The sequence below is a fragment of the Hippopotamus amphibius genome, chromosome 17 (assembly GCF_030028045.1).
Source record: "Hippopotamus amphibius kiboko isolate mHipAmp2 chromosome 17, mHipAmp2.hap2, whole genome shotgun sequence".
In the NCBI taxonomy this organism is placed as follows: domain Eukaryota; kingdom Metazoa; phylum Chordata; class Mammalia; order Artiodactyla; family Hippopotamidae; genus Hippopotamus; species Hippopotamus amphibius.
In genome coordinates this window covers 24,553,227-24,574,983 of record NC_080202.1, presented here as the reverse complement: position 1 = coordinate 24,574,983, position 21,757 = coordinate 24,553,227, and the positions used below count along the sequence as shown (strand labels likewise).

Below are 21,757 nucleotides of genomic sequence, written 5' to 3'. Positions count from 1 at the left end.
TCACATTTTGATTTTGCTGATTTTAACCCCATGTTGTCCTCAGCCATGTTCATCTGTTCCTCATATTTCTGGAAACTGGCAGTTGAGATTTAGTTTAGATCTGATTCAGACTAAACTTTTGGCGCTATATATTTTGATCAGAAGATATAACATGCACTTACATTTCTTTTAATGATGTTAATGGTCATTGAGCATTGCCTATATCAGTGGTTCTCAGCCAGGGTGATTTGGCAATGTCAGAGACAAGTTGTCACAACTTAGGGAGGGGGTGCCACTGGTACTTAGGGGATACATCCTATAATGTACATGACAGCATCCTACAACAAGAATCATCAGGCCCAATAGAGCTAAGGTTGAGAATCTATAGCCTAGTTCTAAGATTTCGTTAGGGGTTTGCAAAATTGTCTTACTCCATTACTGTTATTCACTCTTTATTTATTAGGTGGAATTGTTCCGTAAAAAGATACTCTTATATCAGCTGTTTGGTTACCTGAGGTGCAGTTTATACAGGAAAGGCAGGATGATTGTTTCTTTCCCAGTTCTCAAAATAATGAATTAGTTCCCTAGCATCTTCCAAAATTGACCAATGAATTGTGTGGAGTTTTTTTAGTGTAATTATGAACTCATGCTGTTTAACATATTTGTGTTTCAATTCATTGCAGTTATTTTTACTGATGTTCAGTTTTTCCCATCTTTAGACACTGGATGCTTCTTCATGTAGGTTCCTGAGCTTTTTGTTGTTCTTGTTGTTTTGTTTTGTTTTGTTTTTTGGGCTGTACCATGCAGCATGTGGGATCTTAGTTCCCTGACCAGGAATCAAACTTGTGCCCTCTGCATTGGAAGCATGGAGTCCTAACTGGACCACCAGGGAAGTGCCAGTTCCTGAGTTCTTTTGACACAACCACATAGTCTGATGTTGTACCAGAGAGAAGAAATTAAAGAAACAGATCTGGTGGTTAGATTTGGGTGATAATATTCCTTCATAAGAAAATATACTCATGTAGAGTAGAATATTATTTTTGCTCCTTGAGAAATTTAAAGGAATGAAATAAGATATGGAAAGAAATTTTAACTAGAGCATATTATAAATGTGCTTTGTGTTTAAACTCTGCTTCAAGTTTTTTTTTGTTTGTTTTTAATAAATTTATTTATTTATTTTATTGGCTGTGTTGGGTCTTCTTTGCTGTGCGCGGGCTTTCTTTTTAGTTGCAGGGAGTGGGGGCTACTCTTCGTTGTGGTGCACGGGCTCCTCATTGCCGTGGCTTCTCTTGTTGCGGAGCACAGGCTCTAGGCGCATGGGCTTCAGTAGCTGCAGCACATGGGCTCAATAGTTGTGGCACACGGGCTTAGTTGCTCTGCGGCATGTGGGATCTTCCTGGAGCAGGGCTCCAACCCGTGTCCCCTGCATTAGCAGGTGGATTCTCAACAACTGCGCCACCTAGGAAGCCCCTGCTTCAAGTTTTTTACAAATTTGCTAACTGTGCAAATTGTCTCTAAAAAGGAATTTAGCCAGTGGACTAGGCACACTGAAGCTTTGTGAGAAAGGAAGATATTCAGATTTTTAGTAGGCATGATAACTGTGTACTAAAGATGTTGTTTCCACCTGTATTTATTTTTCAGTCTGTGCCTGCTAAGGCTATTTTGCTATTTTATTACAGTCAAACCCTGAGGAAAAGAGCTCTATCTGGAGCCTTCTCTAATGCATGTAATGCATTTGATTGATATGTATAATATAGTTTATTCACCATTTTCTTATCATTTTGTTTTTTATAAAGCAATCTGAAGAGGATGTGAGTCAGTTTGATTCAAAGTTTACACGTCAGACACCTGTTGACAGCCCAGATGACTCAACTCTCAGTGAAAGTGCCAACCAGGTCTTTCTGGTAAGTGAAAGAATTTCCAGTGTAGCCATGGGAAATTTAAGTATGCAGATGGGCTCTTTTCAATAAGAAAATTTCAGTTTGCTTGGTTTGCAGTTCGTGTAGATAACCTGAGGTGCTGTTTTTTTTTTTTTTTTAAGTTATCCCCTTATAACTTATTAATAAGTTAGAAAATTCATTCTCATAATCCAACATTCCGTTTTACTAATTAGAGTCAGAGTAGGTGATTCCTTTTTGAAGAGGCCACTGACTTAAAATGTTTGGCTCAGCATCTTCACAGAAAGCCACTCAGTCACAGCAGAAGAGCTCATAGTATCTATTTTGTTCCTGAAACAGCTAAGGATTTTTGTCTGTAGGGGATTTTTAACCTGTTGATTGTGAATATTTGGCATCAAAATATATTGGTTCATGTGGGATTGTAAGCAAATTAATCCTAAGGAGGAGGTATCTGTATTGATTTATCCCTTGTCTCCTCAGATAGAAAAAGAGAATTTTATATTTTGATCAACAGAAATGATAGATTTATATCTGATGACCATCATTGCATATTATTTGCCTAGTGCTTTTATTACTCTAATTACGTGTCACGTGAATATCTACCTGATTTTAATATCATTTGTTTCCCTTGTCATTTGTTATTATCCTTTTGGACTATCCCTAAAGACTATCCTTTTGGACTATCCCTAAAGACTATCCTTTTGGACTATCCCTAACAGAATGTGGAGAAAGTAATCATTTGGAAGTTTTTTTTCTTCCCTATTTGTTTCTGAGTTCACTGGATTTGTCACTAACTTAATTCTCACACTTTTTTAAAAAATACTGCTCACAATATACTGCACAGTACTGTTGTATCTTTGGCAGTGGCAGGTCCGTTCTAAAGTTAGCATGGAATACAAAAATTATGTATGGTCCAAATAACACTTAAGTCACCATAGTACAGTATGCTTCTGAGGAAACAACATTGAATACTAATAATTTTATAAATGTATGATTATATAGTGGTATATGAATATACATGCACAATATAATTTTATAGCATTTTAATTACATAAGAGGGAAAGATGAATGCATGTTGTTAAATTTATGTCTGCATCATGCAAAGTTACTGTATCCCCCTTAGTAAAATCTCTTATCAGTTAGGGAAGTAGGCATGATTCATTTTAATTGTGTCACTGCTTTCTTTTTTTCTCCCATGATGTGGAATTTTGTTTTCTACTGATGTGAAATTTATACCTTTGATTTAACATAGAAATCTTTTCTTCATTTGGGCATTACAGAGTTTTAGCTAGTTTGACAGTTTCCCCCCATTAAAAAAAAAGTCTAGAAACACCTTACTACAGAGAAATCCAAAGTTGTGGTGGCAAAAGTTATGTAGTGAAGCTTTCATTCCAGTTAAAGTATTGTTGAGCTTTTCTTAATTACTTAAATTGGCTAACTAATGAACACAAGAACAATTCATTTGTTAGGCTGTAGCCAGAATTCTGTACACAGAGTGGATCTCTTTTTATATTAATTTAAAAATAATTTTAATTCCTATTAGAATTAAAGGAAATTCAAAGATGATTAAGGCACAGTCTGATCCTCTTGGTAATTATAGCTTTAGCCCACTAGAACATGTGGGGAAATGGCCACATTATAGCTGTCACAAAGCATATACTCGACAGACTTGCACCTCACTCTTTAGGACTTCACCCAGAGCCTTATTGAGTCTTTTTATTATAACTCAAATGCCTACTCATAGGTGACAAGAATAATAAATAGAAGAGAGGATAGGTATAGGATTAACTGTTAAAGGGATGAATATTAACAGCAAGATAAATGATAGCTGGTAAGCTAATAGCAAGGTCCAAGGAAGATCTAAAGCTAACAAAACTGCATTATTGCCTCTTAACAATTAATGGTTTTCACGATGCTGATCCTTGTTCATCAGGAAAATCTAAATCTATCTGCTCATTGGCATAAAACCAGAAAGATCACCTGTGCCAAGTTAGAGAATTCTATTATTTTGGCCTAATAGTGAGAAACTGGGGGGTGATCATCTTAGTTGCCCACATGCAGGTGGCTAGTAACACTAGAATTTTCTTTGCATTTGTCTCTGTATTTAACATCTTAATGTAGAGCCTACATTTTCCTGTTTTGTTTTACTCCTTTCAGTAGAGCCCCAACTGGTATATGGGGCTCAACAGAATTCTGCTCTCTTGAGGTCTCTGCCTCAAGAAATGGCTGGAAAGAAGGAAACGAGTGTGAAATGAGATTGAGGAGATTGGAGAGTATCCACATTGGTGATTTTAGGTGTACATTATTGTCTTGGTGTGTCAGAGATTGAACAATTACATCTTCTTGATGTATATGACAAAATCCTGTTCTGTAGTCCACTGTTACTATCTTTCAGGGTTTTACATATGTGGCTCCATCTGTACTTGAAAGCGTGAAAGAAAAGTTTTCCTTTGAACCAAAAATCCGGTCACCTCGAAGATTTATTGGCAGCCCACGAACACCTGTCAGGTATTCAGACTTTGTTGTTATTATTATTATTATTATTTTAAACCTGGAAGAGCACTGCGTAAGGAGTTTATGCCAAGTTACATAAATGGAAGATCTGTCATTCTCTTTGGTTGACGTAAGCACAGCATCTACTACTTTCTAATATTGCAAGTGACTAATCTGTGACTAATCAATGCTAATATGCTTATATAGCTTACCTTCCCTCCTGAAAGTAAGCCACTGCACTGGAAAGTGTCCTCTTTAACCATTCATTCAACCTTTATTGTATACCAGGGGTTGTGCTGCATGCTAGAGTGTGGTAGTAGAATGCAGAAAATAACAAGGAGGCTCCTATTCATGGAGAAATAGCTCGCCATACAAAATACAGACATACAAGGGTGTTACAGGAAGAAGAACAGCTCGTGCAAAAGCGCTAAGGGAGGAGAAAACTTAGCCTTTTCTTGGAAGTGAAAGGGAGGTCAACATTCCTTAAGTGTGGTGAATAAGGAATAGAATAGCAAAGCTTTGGAGAAATATTTTATTTTAAATGCAATGAGAAGCTGTTTTAAGTGGGGGGAAAATGATTTTTTTTTTAAAAAGTATCATTGATGGTTTTATGAGGGCAAGTATAAAGAGACCAGTTAGGAAACTAGCAGTTAGTCTAGGGGAGAGATGGCTCAACTTCTGCCTTTGTGCCAATCCACACAGCAATGAAATAAAATGGGGGGAAAAAGTCACATTACCGCACTTCCTTTAAATGTAAGGGAAATGTTTCTTGTTGAGATAGTTACTTGAGACGAATGATAGCTCTTCCTTGTCTTAAAGCCCAGTCAAATTTTCTCCTGGGGATTTCTGGGGAAGAGGTGCTTCAGCCAGCACGGCAAATCCTCAGACGCCTGTGGAATACCCAATGGAAACAAGCGGAATAGAGCAGATGGATGTGACGATGAGTGGGGAAGCTTCAGCACCACTTCCAATACGACAGCCGAACTCCGGGCCATACAAAAAACAGGCTTTTCCCATGATCTCCAAACGACCAGAGCACCTGCGTATGAATCTATGACAGAGCAATGCTTTTAATGAATTTAAGGCAAAAAAGGTGTGGAGGGGATGTGTGAGCATCCTGCAAGGTGAAACAAGAAGGCTCAAAATGACAGTCTCAAAGAGTCAGTGTCATTACATAGAACACTTTGGACAGAGGAAAAATAAACATGGATTTTAAAAAATCAATCAATGGTGCAAAAAAACTTAAGTGAAAATAGTATTGCGGAACTCTTAGGCACATCAATTAATTGATTCCTAGCGACATCGTCTTAACCTATCAAGGATTTTCATGTTGATGGCTCAAAACTGACAGTATTAAGGGTAGGATGTTGCTTCTGAATCATTGTTGAGTTCTGATTGTGTCGAAGAAGGGTTATCCTTTCATTAGGCGAAGTATGAATTTGCCTGTAATACTTGCAACTAAGGACAAATTAGCATGCAAGCTTGGTCAAACTTTCCAGCAACATGGAATCAAAGACGAGAGAAACTTATCAATTGATGTTTTACGTGCAAACAACCTGAATCTTTTTTTTATATAAATATATATTTTTCAAATAGATTTTTGATTCAGCTCATTATGGAAAACATCCCAAACTTCAAAATGCGAAATTATTGGTCGGTGTGAAGAAAGCCAGACAACTTCTGTTTCTTCTCTTGGTGAAATAATAAAAATGCAAATGAATCATTGTTAACCACAGCTGTGGCTCGTTTGAGGGATTGGGGTGGACTTGGGGTTTATTTTCAGTAACCCAGCTGCAATACCTGTCTGTAATACTAGGGGAAAAAAAATCTATTTAATCATTTCTACTTGCAGTACTGTTATGTGCTAAGCTTAACTGGAAGCCTTGGAATGGGCATAAGTTGTATGTCCTACATTTCATCCTCATCCTGGGCCTGCATTGCACTGGAAAAATATCGCCACCTTATACCAGTATTTGGTTCAAGACGTCAAATGTATTCAGCCCATGGCTGAAGAAGGACGGAAGAGAGTCAGGATAAAATGCATATGAAGGGCGGCAAAGTGAGAGAGAGGAGGGAGATGCAGGGAAAGAGGGTGTTGCCATGGTCCACTCTCTATGTCTAATCTCTTTACAGCAAATTGGTAAGGTTTTAAGTTTTACTTCTTTTTACTGTTTTTGCTGTCTGCCTTCCTTACATTTTTTCGTCAATGGTTTTAAAAGGAAAAGTATTTTTTTTCTCTCCTATGTTGGGGCTACATTTTTTGATTGTAAAAATATTTGATGGCCTTTTGATGAATGTCTTCCACAGTGAATAAGAAAACTTAGTGGCTTAATTTAGGAAACGTTAACAAGACACTATGTTTTTGAAATTATAACAAAGTCTACATAAGTGATTTACAGGTACAAAGAATAAAAATAAAGGTAACTTTACCTTTCTTAAATACTTCCTGCCTTAAAGAGAGCATTTCCATGACTTTAGCTGGTGAAAGGGTTTAATATCTGCAGAGCTTTATAAAAGTATTATTTCCATGCATACTGGTATAATAGATGATCATGCAGTTGCAGTTGAGTCTTATCACCTCTTTTTGTTTGTCTTTTATAATGTCTTCAGTCTGAGTGTGCAAAGTCAATTTGTAATATTTTGCAACCCTACAATTTTTTTAAATAGATGCTGCTTGCTGTTCTCCAAACCTTTTTGAGCCATAGGATCCAAGCCATAAAATTATTTACGCATGTTGAATTCAGTCAGAAAAGAGAAAAGCTTTGCTTATTTAAATGGCAGTTCAAGTGAGGTAAGATGAAATCCTATGACATTAAGCAAAAATAGAACCACGAAAAATGATTGGAAATACACGTTTTCAGTTGTGGCAATAAATGAAACAATTGATAACAGCTCTTCTTCAGACAGAAAGCTTTTTTTTTTTTTTTTTTAAATCATTTCCTCTAGACCTCCTCTTCCCTTTATTGCAGCAGTCTACTGAGAACTTTATAACTGTAGCTAGTAAATTAGAAACTACAATAATGATAAGGGCAGAAACTGTGCTTAAAGTGCAGGTCTTTGTTCTCTGACAGTTTGATGTCTGAAAAAACAACCCCAAAAGCTATGGTGATATGTACAGGCTTCATTTCAGACTATAAATGGCTTGTACTACTCTGATACTTGTTCTCAAATGTGTTTACTAACTATAGTGTTGACTGCCTGACCAAATTCCAGTGAAAGTTTTACACCAAAATATTCCTCCTCAGTCCTCTTTGCTAGTAACATTTGCACTGTGATTGGCTGGCTAAAACCACCCCATAGGCAAACAATTTTCATAATTAGTACTGCCAGCAGTAGTGGCAAACACTGTAACTTTCTGCATAAAAAGCATTAATTGCACACCTCCCATCCACAAAAATAACAGTCTTTCAAACTTAACATTAAGTGGAATTAATTTTCTATACTGTGGCAAGTTTATAGAGAAATTGTTTCATAATGCATATCCCTATGACTGTGAAAACATGTCAAGTGCCACTTTAGTGTCACAGACAGAAAGCACACACCTATGCAATATGGCTTACCCTATATTTATTTGTAAAAACCCAAGCATAGTTTAAAATATATGTCAGTAATACTAGTCTTGAGTTTCTAAGAGGGTTCTTTATGATTATTCCAATTAAGTGTATAAAAAGAGATTGTGTTTTTCTTTCATCACTTATTTTCTTTAAAATCAGCTATTACAGGATATTTTTTTATTTTATACATGCTGTTTTTTAATTAAAATATAATCATTGAGAACTGAAGTTTACTAATTTTGATTTTATAAGGTTTGTAGCATTACAGAATAAACTGGGATTTATAAACCAGCTGTGATTAACAATGTAAAGTATTAATTATTGAACTTGAATCAGATTTTTAGGAAAATTATGTTATTTCTTTTTCCCCTTTCTGGTGTTAACTAATTTGAATCCTTCAAGAAGGATTCTTCCATACTATTTTTTGAGATAGAAGGTAATTGGGGGGAAGAATGCATGTATGATACTCCATAAACTCAACATTCTTTAAGAAATAAATGATTATAAATAAGCTTTCAATAGTATTAATATCCCAAGCCTTGGATTTTATATTTAATATAGGACCTAACTATTTTGGTTACTCAGTCATATATGGTTCCTAGCTTATAAGGGCTAGATCTAAGATTATTCTCATGAGAAATGTTGAATTTATGAAGAATGGATTTTGAGGCTCTGAAAATGGTTAATTCCTCAAGTAAAAACATCAGTGTCCAAACATCTACCTTTTTTCATAGGAGTAGACACTAGCAAGCTGGACAAAATAATCATAAAGTATTTGTTCCACCATGAGCTGTGGTCTGTTGCTGATTGATACAAAATTCTTCGTGTGTGATTCTTAACTTACCACTACAGCACAAGTATTGTATCAGTGGATTATCTGAAGTAACATTTGAAAGATGGGTTCATCTGTGTTTGCTCTTTAAACTATTCTTTTTTTTTTCCTACCCCAAGTTGGCTTTGCATCTACCAGAGTAAATTCTTCAGCTGCCTTATTAGGAGTGCTTTGAGGGTAAAATACCTTTTCTGCTTTTCATCTTGTGTTTAGTTTACTGTATTATTTGATTTCAGATTGAATGAATGTAAATAGAAATTAAATGCAAATTTGAATGAACATAAAATAGAAGTGATTTTTTTTTATTATTATCCTAAGATAGGAAGAAATAACTATCAGGTGCACAAGTGGTTTCAATACTTTTTCCCATTAACATGCCAGATATGTTCAGGTTCTCATATTTCATTTAATAAACTATTTATATATGTGAAGAATGAGTTATAAAACTGTTTTTGTGGAGAAATTGAAGCAACTTAAATTTATAACAAGTTTTAGTACTGATTTTTAATATACTAGGTGTTAAACATCTGTGATTTCCAAGTTCTGTCAAATAGAATTGAATTGGTTGCTTAAAAAAAAAAAAATTTTTGTGTGAAAAGTTACGTGAAAGCCAGCTTCACCTAAAAACACTGGAAGACTTTCTTGTGCTAACATTCAAGTTTTTTCAGCCACATTTGTCAACTACATTATTTGATGTGTATGCACAAAATAACGTAGTGGACAAATCTGTTTTTAACTAATGTCTCAGTATATCTACTGTAAGATGGGTGTTTTGTGTAAATCACCTCTTATTTACGAGGTAATTCTATCACATTTGCCAAGATGGTTTCTCTATAGAAGTTCTCAGACTTTTTTTTATAAAACATAGGAGTGACGCTTGGTGTTGCTAAAACAGTCTTTTAGAGTGTGTGATCTGAATTTACAGAATAAATGGGTTTTGAATCCCTGTTCTTGTTTTTGAGGTGAAGGAATAAAAGTAGAGAAATGCTTCTAGTCCATCAATGTTGTTAGGGAATGGCACAGCTCTCCTGTTACATTTCCCTCCTTTTAAGTTCACGTGTAAACTGCTTTCTTGTTTGCTGAAGAACAAAAACAAAAAACCCCAGTGTCCACCATGGACTTCTTTTGTTATTCAGTCATATTAAGAAACAAAGCTATCCATATGGCCATAGGGTAAGTAGGTATGGTAAGTAGGTATTGTATTAGGGCTGAAGTAACCCATGTGCTGAAATGTTATTTTTACGGTTTTATCAAGAAGTCAGCCAAATTCTAATCTCAAATTGTCTTTCTCACTCATCCCCTGCTATATACCTAAATAAAAACTATTAGCTTCACGACTTAGTGGTGACACAAAGTCAGGAAGGTGACTTAAGGCCAAGTAAGCATGTTTTTTTAATATTTGCAATGGTTCTCAAAGTAGGTAACACAGTTAAGTATATCATTCTGAATGAACAGAAACAACTGTACTTATAACCTAGCAATATTTACCTGGGGAAAAAAGTTACAGGCTTTCTAATGTTCTTTTGTCAATTTGGTGGCCATAAGGCATGAAAGTGATTTAACCTGTAGCTGGTTGGTCACTGTCCTTTTTTAATCCATGTTGGTTTAGCCTTTGTCTTAATCACGACTGTAAATTTGTTTTCTACCTCTACCTCGTAACTTCACCACTATCTTTTTGTGTGCAAAATGATAGATGGTAAAAGAAACTGGGCAGAGGCCTTGCATCTAAATGTAGATAATAACCAGTCCTTCAGACTTCTGATATAGATCTTGATTCCCCCTTAGAAGTTTCAAGGGGAGAGAGAAAGTGCCTCATTCCCTTTCCACCACCCTGTGGCCTGAGTGCAAGCTTTAATTTCCCAAGTAATGGTGATTTGAGCATGAGATTTCAAAACTCTCCTGGAGAAGACTAGTTTTAAAGGGAATTCTTTGTTTTGTTTTCTTTTAATTTTTTTGGCTGCGCAACATGTGGGATCCTAGTCCCCTGCCCAGGGCTCCCCGACCCCATGCATTGGAAGTGCAGAGTCTTAACCACTGGACCACCAGGAAGTCCCGGGGAATTCTTTTCTAAGTATTTGAGTTGGTCTTGTTTGTCACACTATTCAAATCATCAGTGAAGTCAGATGTCTGTAATCCATGTGAATTATTTTAATAGTTACTTCAAGAAAGTCCATGGCACTATACGAAAAGCAAGATCATGAACATTAAAGCTGACGGCAGGATTGTATGTTATGAAGTCCACAAAGAAAAGGAATTTATTAAATCATCTGTTCTCAATGGCTGCTAATCATACTACAGAGAAAAATATTAAAATATTTCATCCTCAGTAAACTAATTTTCCTTAGAAAAATCTGATTGTACAGGTAAAATATAGCATTTAGAGCTTTCATTTAAAAATACAAATTTTATGAAAAATTTCAGAATCTTTAGAGTGGGAATTATAAAATCAATCTTAAAAATTCTATTTTCAGGTAACATGTATCTTAAAATATTGTGAAAAATATTCTTTATTCTGAAAATAATGTCAGGAAAGAATACCTGAATTCCTCTAAAACCACTATTTCTAGTTATCCACTTGTCATTTTGGTAACATTAACAAGAAAACATATTTACAATTTAACACTGCAATCATCTGTAAAATAATTAGGATAGAATAAATGTTGCATATGCATTAGGTTGAACATTACTTATATATGCTTTTAAATATAGGGTTCTTTCATTTAATCTTTTGATAAACCGAACTACACACTTAAGTCTTATTATAATATTCTAAAACCATTTGGAAACATTTTCCTTAACTTCCAGCCCTGAAAATCCATTCTAAGGTCTTTACCAATAGTCACTGTAACCAAATAAAATTAGTGTTTTCTGGCCTTAATGTTAAGTTTAGAACTTAATATATTTGAAGGTGTGATGAAGTGGCTCCATCTTTCCATTTGTTTATATGGTCTGAAATCACAGTTCTGCACAGTGGACATGTTTTCTCTCTGTTAAACCATAGGGAAATGCACTCTTCACAAAATATATGCTGTAAGGGAATTAAGAACTAGATTTTATAGTTGTTAACATTTTAATTTTAAATTCATCACACTGCAGAGACTCATACTCTAAAGCTAAAAGGGAATTTAGAGAACACTAATCCCTTCATTTTACAAGTGAGAAAAACAAAGTATAACACTTAAGAACGAAGAGTGGTGTTAGTGGTAGAGACACAAGTATTCTTCTGACTTGTACTATCCATTTAACCACTTCTAATAAAATACAAGCTACCCTTAGTTGATAACTTTAAGATCAAGTATAATGACTAGCAGCTTAATAAAGTCTTTGAGAGTTACTGGACTGAAGTACAGGAAAGGACCTTATACAATCCTGTAACAAATGCTGGTATTCTAAAAGACTAGTATTCAATTATTAAAAATAGTCTGGTTTTGGTATCCAATCTGCCATCTGAACTTTTTTTCCCCTTCATATACTCCTCTACATAAAAATCATTAGAACATAAGGGACAAGATTTAGCTAACCTACCAAACCCCTAAACACAAATAAGAAATTAGTAGTATGTGCCCTGAATGCTACTTTCTGCTAAGCAATGTATATATATTTTTCCTTATAATTAACATAAATGTGGCTTTTGCAAGTCACAGAAATGCTGCACTGAGGTTGCTTAAAAATACAGTTACCTGACAGATGAGAAGAATTGGCTTTTGAAATTCAGCTTGACATACTGAACAAATATCATCCACATCTGAACACTGTCTCTTGCTGGCAGCCACTCCATAACTCTATAAAGATAAGAAGTTATGTTCCTACAAATTTCTTTCTTTTCTGTTCCTTAAATACATAGGTGATACTGTATTTCTCAAATCTCTAAGGAACTAGGCGTTTGCAAACTCTCCCAAAGGATATAAACATTTCAAAGCTGAACTATGTATGCAGAACCATGCCTGCATGGACTGCATCCAGGTGAATTCATTATGTAATACATAATAGGATCTTGGAAGAGTATTCAGATTCATTGGATTCCCAAATAATGACAATACTTCAAATTTAATCGGCTTAAGAGACTAAGCAATCTGAAATATAACTAAGCATTATGCAATCTATATTCATGTACTGTGTGACCCAGTAGTGCCAAATTGAGCCCACTTATTACCTGTGACACTGGTTCAAAAAAGTCAATCCAGAGCTTGGCTGGCTGAATGTAACTCACATAGAGACTGCTTTAAAAATAGATTTCTGTGCTCCATACTGGAGATTGATCCAATAGGTCCAGACATACCAGGATGTAACCCAGGAATCTAATTTTGAAAGCTGTCCACATGAGTCAATGTGAAGAAGGTAAGGTTTGGGGACCACTGAACAGTGTCCACTAAATCTAAAAATAATTTTAATTATCATCCTTACATATCACAAAAGTTGGAGCATTTAGTACTAGGAAAGAATGATATTTTGGAAAAGAACTGTAATTGCAAAATGTCACTTGGGTAGAGTTATACTATCAAAACTGAGTAACAAACACAAATCTTTGAATTTCCTTTTCTTCCAAAATCCTAAAAAAATTTTCTGATCTCTTTAAGATCTTAATAACTTCCTTACCAAACTCAGTAGAATTTAGTCATTAAATAGATGTGACAGAATGTTAACAAATGAGATCAGCTTTTTGTGGAAATGATATGGAAAAGGTGGCTGAGGAAAAGAAAACATTCAAGTTTCAGTCATGGTAATGGAGCAAAAGCATGACATGACTCAGCAACCTGAAGCTACGATCTAAACTTCTTGTTATCGAGGGTTAACAAAATCAAACAAAGACTCAAAGGATAAAAATATTGAAAATTTAGATTTTTTTGAGGTTGGTGATGTTAAAGATTCCAGAGACAAATTGAGATACTGAGGGATGACCTTGGTGCCAACATCCCTTCCATAAATGTCATTTAGCAGGGTACACTGCAGATAAGTAGGCTGACAAGCTTTTAAAATAGCACACCTGTCTGGCACCTTGCAGACTCCCTTCAGGTGAAGACATCTTGATGATGATTGCCATTTTCGGGGCAACAGTAAGGAACATGAGAATCCCAGGAATAAAACAGAGTGTCAATGGCTGTGATAATCTCTTTATGCTTCACAGAGAAAGAATGTCAAAAGTATTTCAGCTCAAGACTTACTAGATTAATTGCTACAGCAAAAAATTGCTACAGCAAAATTGCTATGCTGACACTCATAATCAACTGAATAAACTCAAAAGCTGAAGTCTCAGTTTTATTGTATCTTACCTAAAGAAGTCTGAATAGGATGCAGCAAAACTTGTTACTACATTACTATCTTAGGGAGAGGGTGCCCTGGCCAGTTAGTTTAGTCCACTTTGTTGATAGAACCCTGGTTTGTTTGTTTTTTTTAAACATATATTATTAGATTGGCATTCTTTTAAGTCAGATTCCCCTGAGTCCTGACCATGTAATTGTTTAAGTACCTAATGGACTGCAAAACTGAGAATTGAACTCTGAAATCTGGTCATCACACTCATACACTGAGAATCTCTGAGGCTACCAAATAGCAAATGAGCTGTTTATCATTTGAGCTATGACACCCTTTTTCTGCAGTTTGTTACATCAGTAGACTCACATAATAAAGTTATAACTGACACTGGAGTCTCAATTTATTGTTAAATTTTTCTGTTATTTTTGTTAAATTTATTGTTACTGTCATGAACTTATTTGTGCATACAGAATTGAGTGTTGGGGACATTTTTCCAGTAAGAAAATTTCAAGGGACAAGATTTTTGGTAATGAGCCTTCTTCATACACACAATAAATTACAGTATAAGCACTTTCACAGAAGCTGAATAGGAGTTAATGAAAATACACAAAGCCACTATTTGTGGATTGAAAAAGAAAGAGGAACAATAGTTCATAAAATTTTTAAGGGAATGTTTATAAACCCTAAGAATGTCAAATGATGTGAGAGGGCAAGAGGCACACTCAAATACAGAAGTACTTCATCAACTAGCAGGTGGGGTGTCCATGTGCAAGAAACTGATCACAGAAATAAAACCTCCATATTATCATAGCCCCAAGTGCCAAAGTACCAGAAGTTTTTCTAAAAATCATGTCATTATGAAATCTGCACTTGTAAAACTGCTGAATTAAGATATTTTTATAATGAAAGCTAAAAAGTGCTTTTTTTCCCGATAAGAAATACTTACTGGTCGTGTAAAAAATATTCGCAAAACTCCTCTGAAAGTTTTCAGATGTCCAAAAAAGTCCAGAAGCTAAAAGAGAAAAGAATTCATTAATTCAGAGCCTTATCTGCTAAACTTAAGAGATCAAAGCTAATATCAAATACTGATATTAACTTTATACTTATTGCATATCACAACTAATCATTTCATAAAGTCCAATTATGGAATACTTTACTCAATTTATCGAATTCAGCGAACTCTGAATGCCTAGAGTTACAATTTGGTCAAGACAAATATAAACTTAATCAAAGGCAAGGCAATTTTACCTGGTTCACCTGTCTTTAACATATTTCACATTTGATTAAGTTGAGGGGGACAGGCATAGAGGGAACAAGGACAAGATACTCCACTAATCTGAGAATTATGTGTATGACAGATGCTACTTTTGGGGATGGGTATATTCTATTTTACTTGTTCCCCTCTCCCTTAGATAATCCATGCTATGTGGAGGTCCACTCCCCCAATAAAATCTGAGAACCACTGGATTAAGATAAAGATATCTATTTCCATTTCTTCATTTCCAAGTAGATGTAGAATCTGCCATTACTTCAAACTAGTGATATGAAGGTAAACTATAAAACAGTTAAAGAGAAAAGCAGTCGTATGTAAAATCTATAAACATTATTATATGAATCATTATAAATGACAAGATTTATTACGTTACCTACTTTTAGTATGAGGTAGAGTAAAGCCAGCAATATCCCAAGACTCCATCCAGTTACATTACCAAACTCCCCATAGCTTATAAGGTGACGAAACCAAACTGGTATGGGAACAAAAGTTCGGTAATACTGACATAATTCTTCTAAAAGCATATACCAATAGCCCTAAAAAGGAAGAAAAAAGAAAACAAATAGAGCCACCTAAGCTACTCACATGCACAGTGCAAAAACTTCATATTGGACTGAGAACATCATGAATGTATGGCACAGTAACACAACTATAAAATTAACCTTCATAATGATAATGGTTATGACTGACAACCTCAACTTGATTCTTAGATATTACAGTCACTGAGTGGTCTGTTTTCAAAGAATTTCTAAAGAGTGACAGTGAAAATTTTTTACGTATAATATAACATTTTGCTAAATGTTTTGTGTATAATAAAACATTTTACTGATTATAAAAATTTATATTAAAGGTTTTACTGAATATGAAAAAACACTGAATAACTGCATATAGTTATCAATTATCAGTTAATAATGCCCTGGAGGAAAATAGAAGTATAAATGTAAATATTTTCCCATATATGATGTGGGGACTGATTTTTAGATTATTCCAAAGCAAACATAATTGATTTTATTTGAATAGATTAATACTTAGGTTCAAGTCTTTGAACAAACAGCTGTCAGTCTGAGACAATATAATTAAAATTAGGTTATTGAGCAAACTGAAAAATTATATAAGGAATCATTTAAGTGAAGACTAAATAGCATTAATATGGTGTGCTAACATCTTTCCAATAAAACATGTTACTTTCTTACCTTGGATTTAAAAGGCATGATGAAAGAAGGCACCAATAAAATAAGGCATTTTAAGCCCATGAAGAGGAATTTCAGAATGAAGTCTGTAATTCCAACAATCCAAAGTACTTCCCAGAAGCTCGAATAGTCCAAAGTAGGATTTAAAAAAATTAAGCTACCAAGAGAAAAACATCAAAATTTACCAGAGCAACATAAAAAGGTAAAAGTGTTGATAGGGGTTCTAACTTTGCTAACAAATATTTTAATTTGATGTGTAAAAAATAAGAGTTTGGCAAGATGTTAGGGCTCATATAAACAGAATGGAAGATCATTTTGCTTATTTTAAAGAGACTTTTTTAATGTTTGAATTTCAAATCTTTCTTCCATAAAGAAAAAGAAGAGTCTTCCTAACTTGTCATGATTGATATCTTTCTAGTCTGTAATCTAAAAAATCCACAAATACTAGATATCTGCCATTCTCTCCTCAACCAACTCCAGTCGGGATTCTAACCCCTCCTTTCCACTGAATTGCTTTTGTCAAGATCACCAACTTCCTCGCCCTCTTGCTAAATTCGAAGGTCACCTCTTCCCCTCTTCCCTCCTTGAAATATTTTCTTCCTAGACTCTGACACCACTCTCTTCTAGTTGTTCTCATATGTGACTGATGATTCCTTCTTAAGTCTCCTTTGCTGCCCTGGCTAACTGTGGGCATGTCCAGTCCTGGGCCCTCTTTTCTGTCTGTACTTTCCCTGGTTAGTCTTGTCAAGTTCTATGGTTTTTAAATATCAACCATATGCTGATAACACCAAAATTTACAGACCTAACGTCTCCTCTGAGCTTATGACAAATACCTATAATCACTTTAACAGTTCTACATGGCCTCTCAAACTTAAAATGTTCAAAACAAAATTATTGGTTCTCCCTCAAAACCAGTTCCTTCCCCAGACTTTCCCAGCCCAGTAAATGGCACCACCATCCAGCCAGTTGCTTAGAATAAAAAACCCAAGCAGCAACCTTCATTCTTCTCCCCACCTACCCACCCAATCCAATCCAAGAGGTATTGGCTACACCTACAAACTATATCCCACATTTGTCCATATCTCTCCAACTCCACTGAAACCATAACTTCTAACTATCTGATTAAAACTGAAAATTCACAACACTTCCATCTGACATGGAAACTTAGCAACTACTGTCCTTTAGCAAGTCTTCTAGAAACAAAGATCAAGTGCTCTTATCACACTTACACAAGAAGGTAATTAAGGGAGATGATGGATATATTAATTAGCTTGATCGTGGTAATCGTTTCACAGTGTATACGTATATCAAAACGTTGTATATTTTAAATATATAGTTTTTGTCAAAAATAAAAAACCAAAAAAGATCACCAACAACAACCTAATGGTATTTAGTAACTATTGATTATATAAGTAAAAATTTAAGTATCAAAAATTAAGTATTTATTGTGCACTTGCTATGACAAGGCACTGGTATAAAAATGTAAGTCACTTTAAACTCTCAATCTTGGAAGGAGACAGGTAAAAATTGAACTCTAAGTATATGCAAGTAAGATATATGCAAAGTGCTATGCAATGTATGATTACATAAAAAATGTGACTGTGCACTTGGACTTCTAATTACCTGTAATAAAGTGACTGAGAATGAAAGGTGTAATATAAAAGAACAGAAGATCCTGCTAAGAATACCAGTAACCAAGCACACTGAATCTTTGAGCACCTCTCCTGAAAAATAAACAATTTTATAATTTGTTACTTTGAATTATGCCAAAATTTTAAATATCATTAAACTATTTTACTTTAATGACTAATTTAGTAACTTAGAACGTTTTAAGACTTTTATCTTAATAAAAATATAGAATATTTGTTAAATTCTACATCATCACATTCTATTTTATGTATCTTCAGTGAACAAAACAGAACACATACTTAAACAGATTTTTAAAATACAAATTTCCTTACTGTGTAACAACATTACCTGTTTCAAAGTCAAATCTACAAACTGACATAAAGGACCTCCTAAATGAAAACTTTACTTCTGTAGGTGCCTATTTTTGCCTTCCCAAAACAGACTTTTAAAAACAGCATTTAAGTTATCAGGGTTTATAAATATAATTTTTAAAATTCTCAGACAATTCAATAAGAATTTAATAAAATAATTTGTTTTTAGTCTCAGTTTTATAACTTAATTACTAGTTCAATTAAAAGTTTTACTAGTTTTAAATGCTGAATTAAACTTTTACGGTTTGATAGGTTCTAACTACAAATTTCCAGGTCAAAATGTATGATCCTTTACACAGATACAACCCTTTAAAGTTGCTTGAAGGTGAAATTTTATAAACTAATCCTGTTTTCCCAATAATTTACATGAGTAGGACTCATAATTTGTTATGGAAAAACTTCTTGGATTTAGTTTTCTTTAAACAAGAGAAACCTAAATAAATAGTTCGATACCCATTTATTCAATGTATATTTTATTTAACTATTTTACATCTTATAGTAGAACAGCTGAAATTTTTAATGATGATTATATTACTTAGTATGGTCAAATTAAAACATGAAGGCGCTTGACAAATCAGATCAAATAGTGCATTCTAAACCTTTTAATCCTTCTGTCTAGGTTTTCTTTATCAGGAACCCAACACAGAAAGAAAATAAGGTGAAAACAATTCAGTATTAGGACAGATCATTTATTCCAGGTCATTTAGATAACAATACTTAATATATCATGGATGTTACATTTTGTCTATTTAAATTTATCAAATTATCTTAATTCCTATTTCTCTCAAAAATGAGTATATAATTCTACAGGGAGAAACATTTAATGATTTTTTAGTTGCTGGTTATACTTACTCTTAGAAAAACCTGATTTACAATGCTTTTGTTTGCATATATAAAAGTTGTAAGCAGCCCAATTCCAAGAGAAATTCCTGTTAGAAAATAAGGTCCAGTTAATTAAAAGGAAAAAAAAAAGAGCTAACACAATGACATGAACTTAAAGGAAGCCTATACAATTTTAAAAGCTAACAGAAAATAAGAAACTGAAATACATAGGTTAAAGTAAATTACCAATAAAGAAAGAAAATTAGCTGAATATAGTAAGGAAACAACTCAATGTTTTATTATACCCTACCTGTTATATGCTGCATAACCAGTTTGACACCCAGAATCAAAATATATGGAAGACTTTTTTGCAGCCACTTGAAGAGATATCGGAATTCTGAGAAGGAGCTACTACCATGATCTCCAGACTCCATCTCAGTATCATCAGGTTGCCTTCCTTCATTGTGGGAGTGATTCCGTAAGCGACTATGTACACATCCATGGGTACAGCTGTGGACACCTGACCTTATATTTCTGGGGCTTGGACTTTCAGCACATTCTTTAGGTATGGAGTTTATCTGGATATGAACATCTCCAGAATAAAGACAGGAAGCTTCCCCTGTCAGTCTTGTTTGGGCACATTGGGAGGCTGAGGCATCCTCACTGCCTGCAGCTCCTGAAGGGCTGTGCAGTTGGCTGCAGTTGGCTTGCATGACCCTTGAATACTTTTCCTGTGATCCAGATTTCTTTGCTTCAGGGCTGTGTCTTCTAAAAATCAAAGAGCAGAAAATATTCTAAGTGAACAGTTAAGTACAGGCAATATATTGCTCACTAGGAATCATTCACTAAAGGAGAGGCTGATAATCACAGTAGATGACTTATTTTCAGGTTATCTATCACTTGTTACTAGACTCCTCCCTCCTCTCCCTTTATGCGAAAGCCCTGCTGCCGTAAGCAAACTATCTTTCAGGGAACATCTGCTACAAGAAAAGCTGAGCTTCAGATGCCTCCAGTTCTCTAATGACAGAAGGAATCGCAAAACAGTCAAAGTATGGGTGCCCAGCAGATGTTCAGAACGTGAGCACCAGTAGTCATTTATACTAGAACACTTCAGTACATTTACTCTGCTCAACTGGAGCAGTTTCATCTCTGATGTAGAGTCTACATCTCATAAGTCTTTTTTTAATGCTTGGAAAGGCTAGGAAGAAAAAAAAATCTTAACTCCTTTTTAAGTATCATCATAGAGAACTAATAATAAACATTTCATTTAGGTGACCTACAAATTTCGTTTTATGCTGAAACAGCTTTCCCAAAGCAATAAAAAAAAGTTTCCAATAATTAATATCAAGAGCATTACCTCTCCCTGCCTTCCTCCCCCCCGCCCCCACAAAGGGTGTTACCTAAATACCTTTAAAATAGGGAGTCACCGTGTAATTGCTAAGTGACTCTTTATTCTGAATAAGGATAATGACGCAGTTTGCATATTAAAAATGCCACCTTGGAGGGGAGGAAAGATCCCTAAATGACGTATGCGGGTACCATCGAGGATGCCGGAGTCAGAATCCAGCTGACGAAACGCAGAACCTTTCTGCCGTTTCTGTAGGAGGAAGCTGGGGTTACGTCAGGGCATATTCCATGTCATTCTATTTCATTCCTAGGTTTTACTTTTTTTTTTTTTTCTTTTCAGTTACTGTTGGGCGGTTTGGTTTTTTTTTTTTTGATGCTCCAACGCCACGACTGCTATTTATTTCCTCCAAACTCTGAAGACCGACGTTGGGATAGTTTCGGCATCTTTTTCCATAAATGAAAACATAGAACCCTCCCACTTTCCTCCAAGCATCAGCAAGAAAGGGGAGAAAAAGGGAAGAAAAGTAAACGCAAACGGCTCTTCCGGAATCTCCAGGACAGATTTTTCCACCCACGTTCGAGCTTCGAGTGCCTCAGTTATTCTCCCCAGAGCCCATTTCGCCGCGGCCCCTTGCCTCTTTCGCTCGCTTCCCCCAGGCCTGACCTCTCATGACGATGAGCGGACCGAGGCCCGGGCAGCGACTGCAGGAACAGCGGGAGATACTGCCTTGCGGCCTTCGGTCCAGGCCATCACCTTCAGACCCCACCACCGGCACCTCCAGCCCAGCTCGGCGGCGGCAGCGGCGGCGCGCGCGCTCCCGGACGTTCTCACGTGCGCGCGCCCCGCCCCCGCGCGTCGCGCCGAGGGAAGGGCGGTGACGACGGGGCGGAGCAGAGGCCGCCTGCGGGTGTTGGCTGTGAAGAGCCGGCGGCCGTTGAGAACCGCCTGCAGGCGTCGGCGTTACACAATAAGCGTACGTGCGTATGTTTGTAACCCGCCCCACGCCGGTTAGAGACCTGGACGTTTTGAGGTTAAAAATGGCTTCGTTTCCAGAAGCTGCCCTGGGGGAGGAGCCTGCATTTGGGGCTGACCTGGCCCCGCCCCCGGCTCGCCCG

The 21,757-nt window shown here is 35.7% G+C and overlaps 2 protein-coding genes across 7 annotated transcripts in view; one reads left to right on the top strand and one right to left on the bottom strand.

Moving 5' to 3' along the window:
* Positions 1 to 6,100, top strand: part of RPS6KB1 (ribosomal protein S6 kinase B1) — a 34,809-nt gene extending 28,709 nt beyond the window's left edge. For both annotated transcript variants that reach the window (XM_057713776.1, XM_057713777.1), the window contains exons 13-15: positions 1,776 to 1,883; positions 4,273 to 4,385; positions 5,190 to 6,100. In XM_057713776.1, the coding sequence (XP_057569759.1) occupies positions 1,776 to 1,883; positions 4,273 to 4,385; positions 5,190 to 5,427 (459 nt within the window). In that variant the 3' untranslated portion in view covers positions 5,428 to 6,100. The remainder of the gene's footprint in view (positions 1 to 1,775; positions 1,884 to 4,272; positions 4,386 to 5,189) is intronic.
* The window catches only part of RNFT1 (ring finger protein, transmembrane 1), a 32,242-nt gene extending 10,782 nt beyond the window's left edge, over positions 1 to 21,460 (bottom strand). For 3 of the 5 annotated variants that reach the window (XM_057713782.1, XM_057713781.1, XM_057713783.1), the window contains exons 1-8: positions 21,306 to 21,460; positions 19,605 to 20,062; positions 19,325 to 19,401; positions 18,096 to 18,196; positions 16,476 to 16,629; positions 15,660 to 15,818; positions 14,956 to 15,021; positions 12,437 to 12,538 (exon numbers count right to left, since the gene is read on the bottom strand). In XM_057713782.1, coding sequence (XP_057569765.1) covers positions 12,437 to 12,538; positions 14,956 to 15,021; positions 15,660 to 15,818; positions 16,476 to 16,629; positions 18,096 to 18,196; positions 19,325 to 19,401; positions 19,605 to 20,007 — 1,062 coding nt within the window. In that variant the 5' untranslated portion in view covers positions 20,008 to 20,062; positions 21,306 to 21,460. Of the gene's footprint in view, positions 1 to 10,890; positions 11,785 to 12,436; positions 12,539 to 14,955; positions 15,022 to 15,659; positions 15,819 to 16,475; positions 16,630 to 18,095; positions 18,197 to 19,324; positions 19,402 to 19,604; positions 20,063 to 21,276 lie in introns of those variants that run through there. The other 2 variants (XM_057713779.1, XM_057713780.1) reach the window with 2 other exon arrangements.
* Between the last annotated feature and the right edge of the window lie 297 nt (positions 21,461 to 21,757).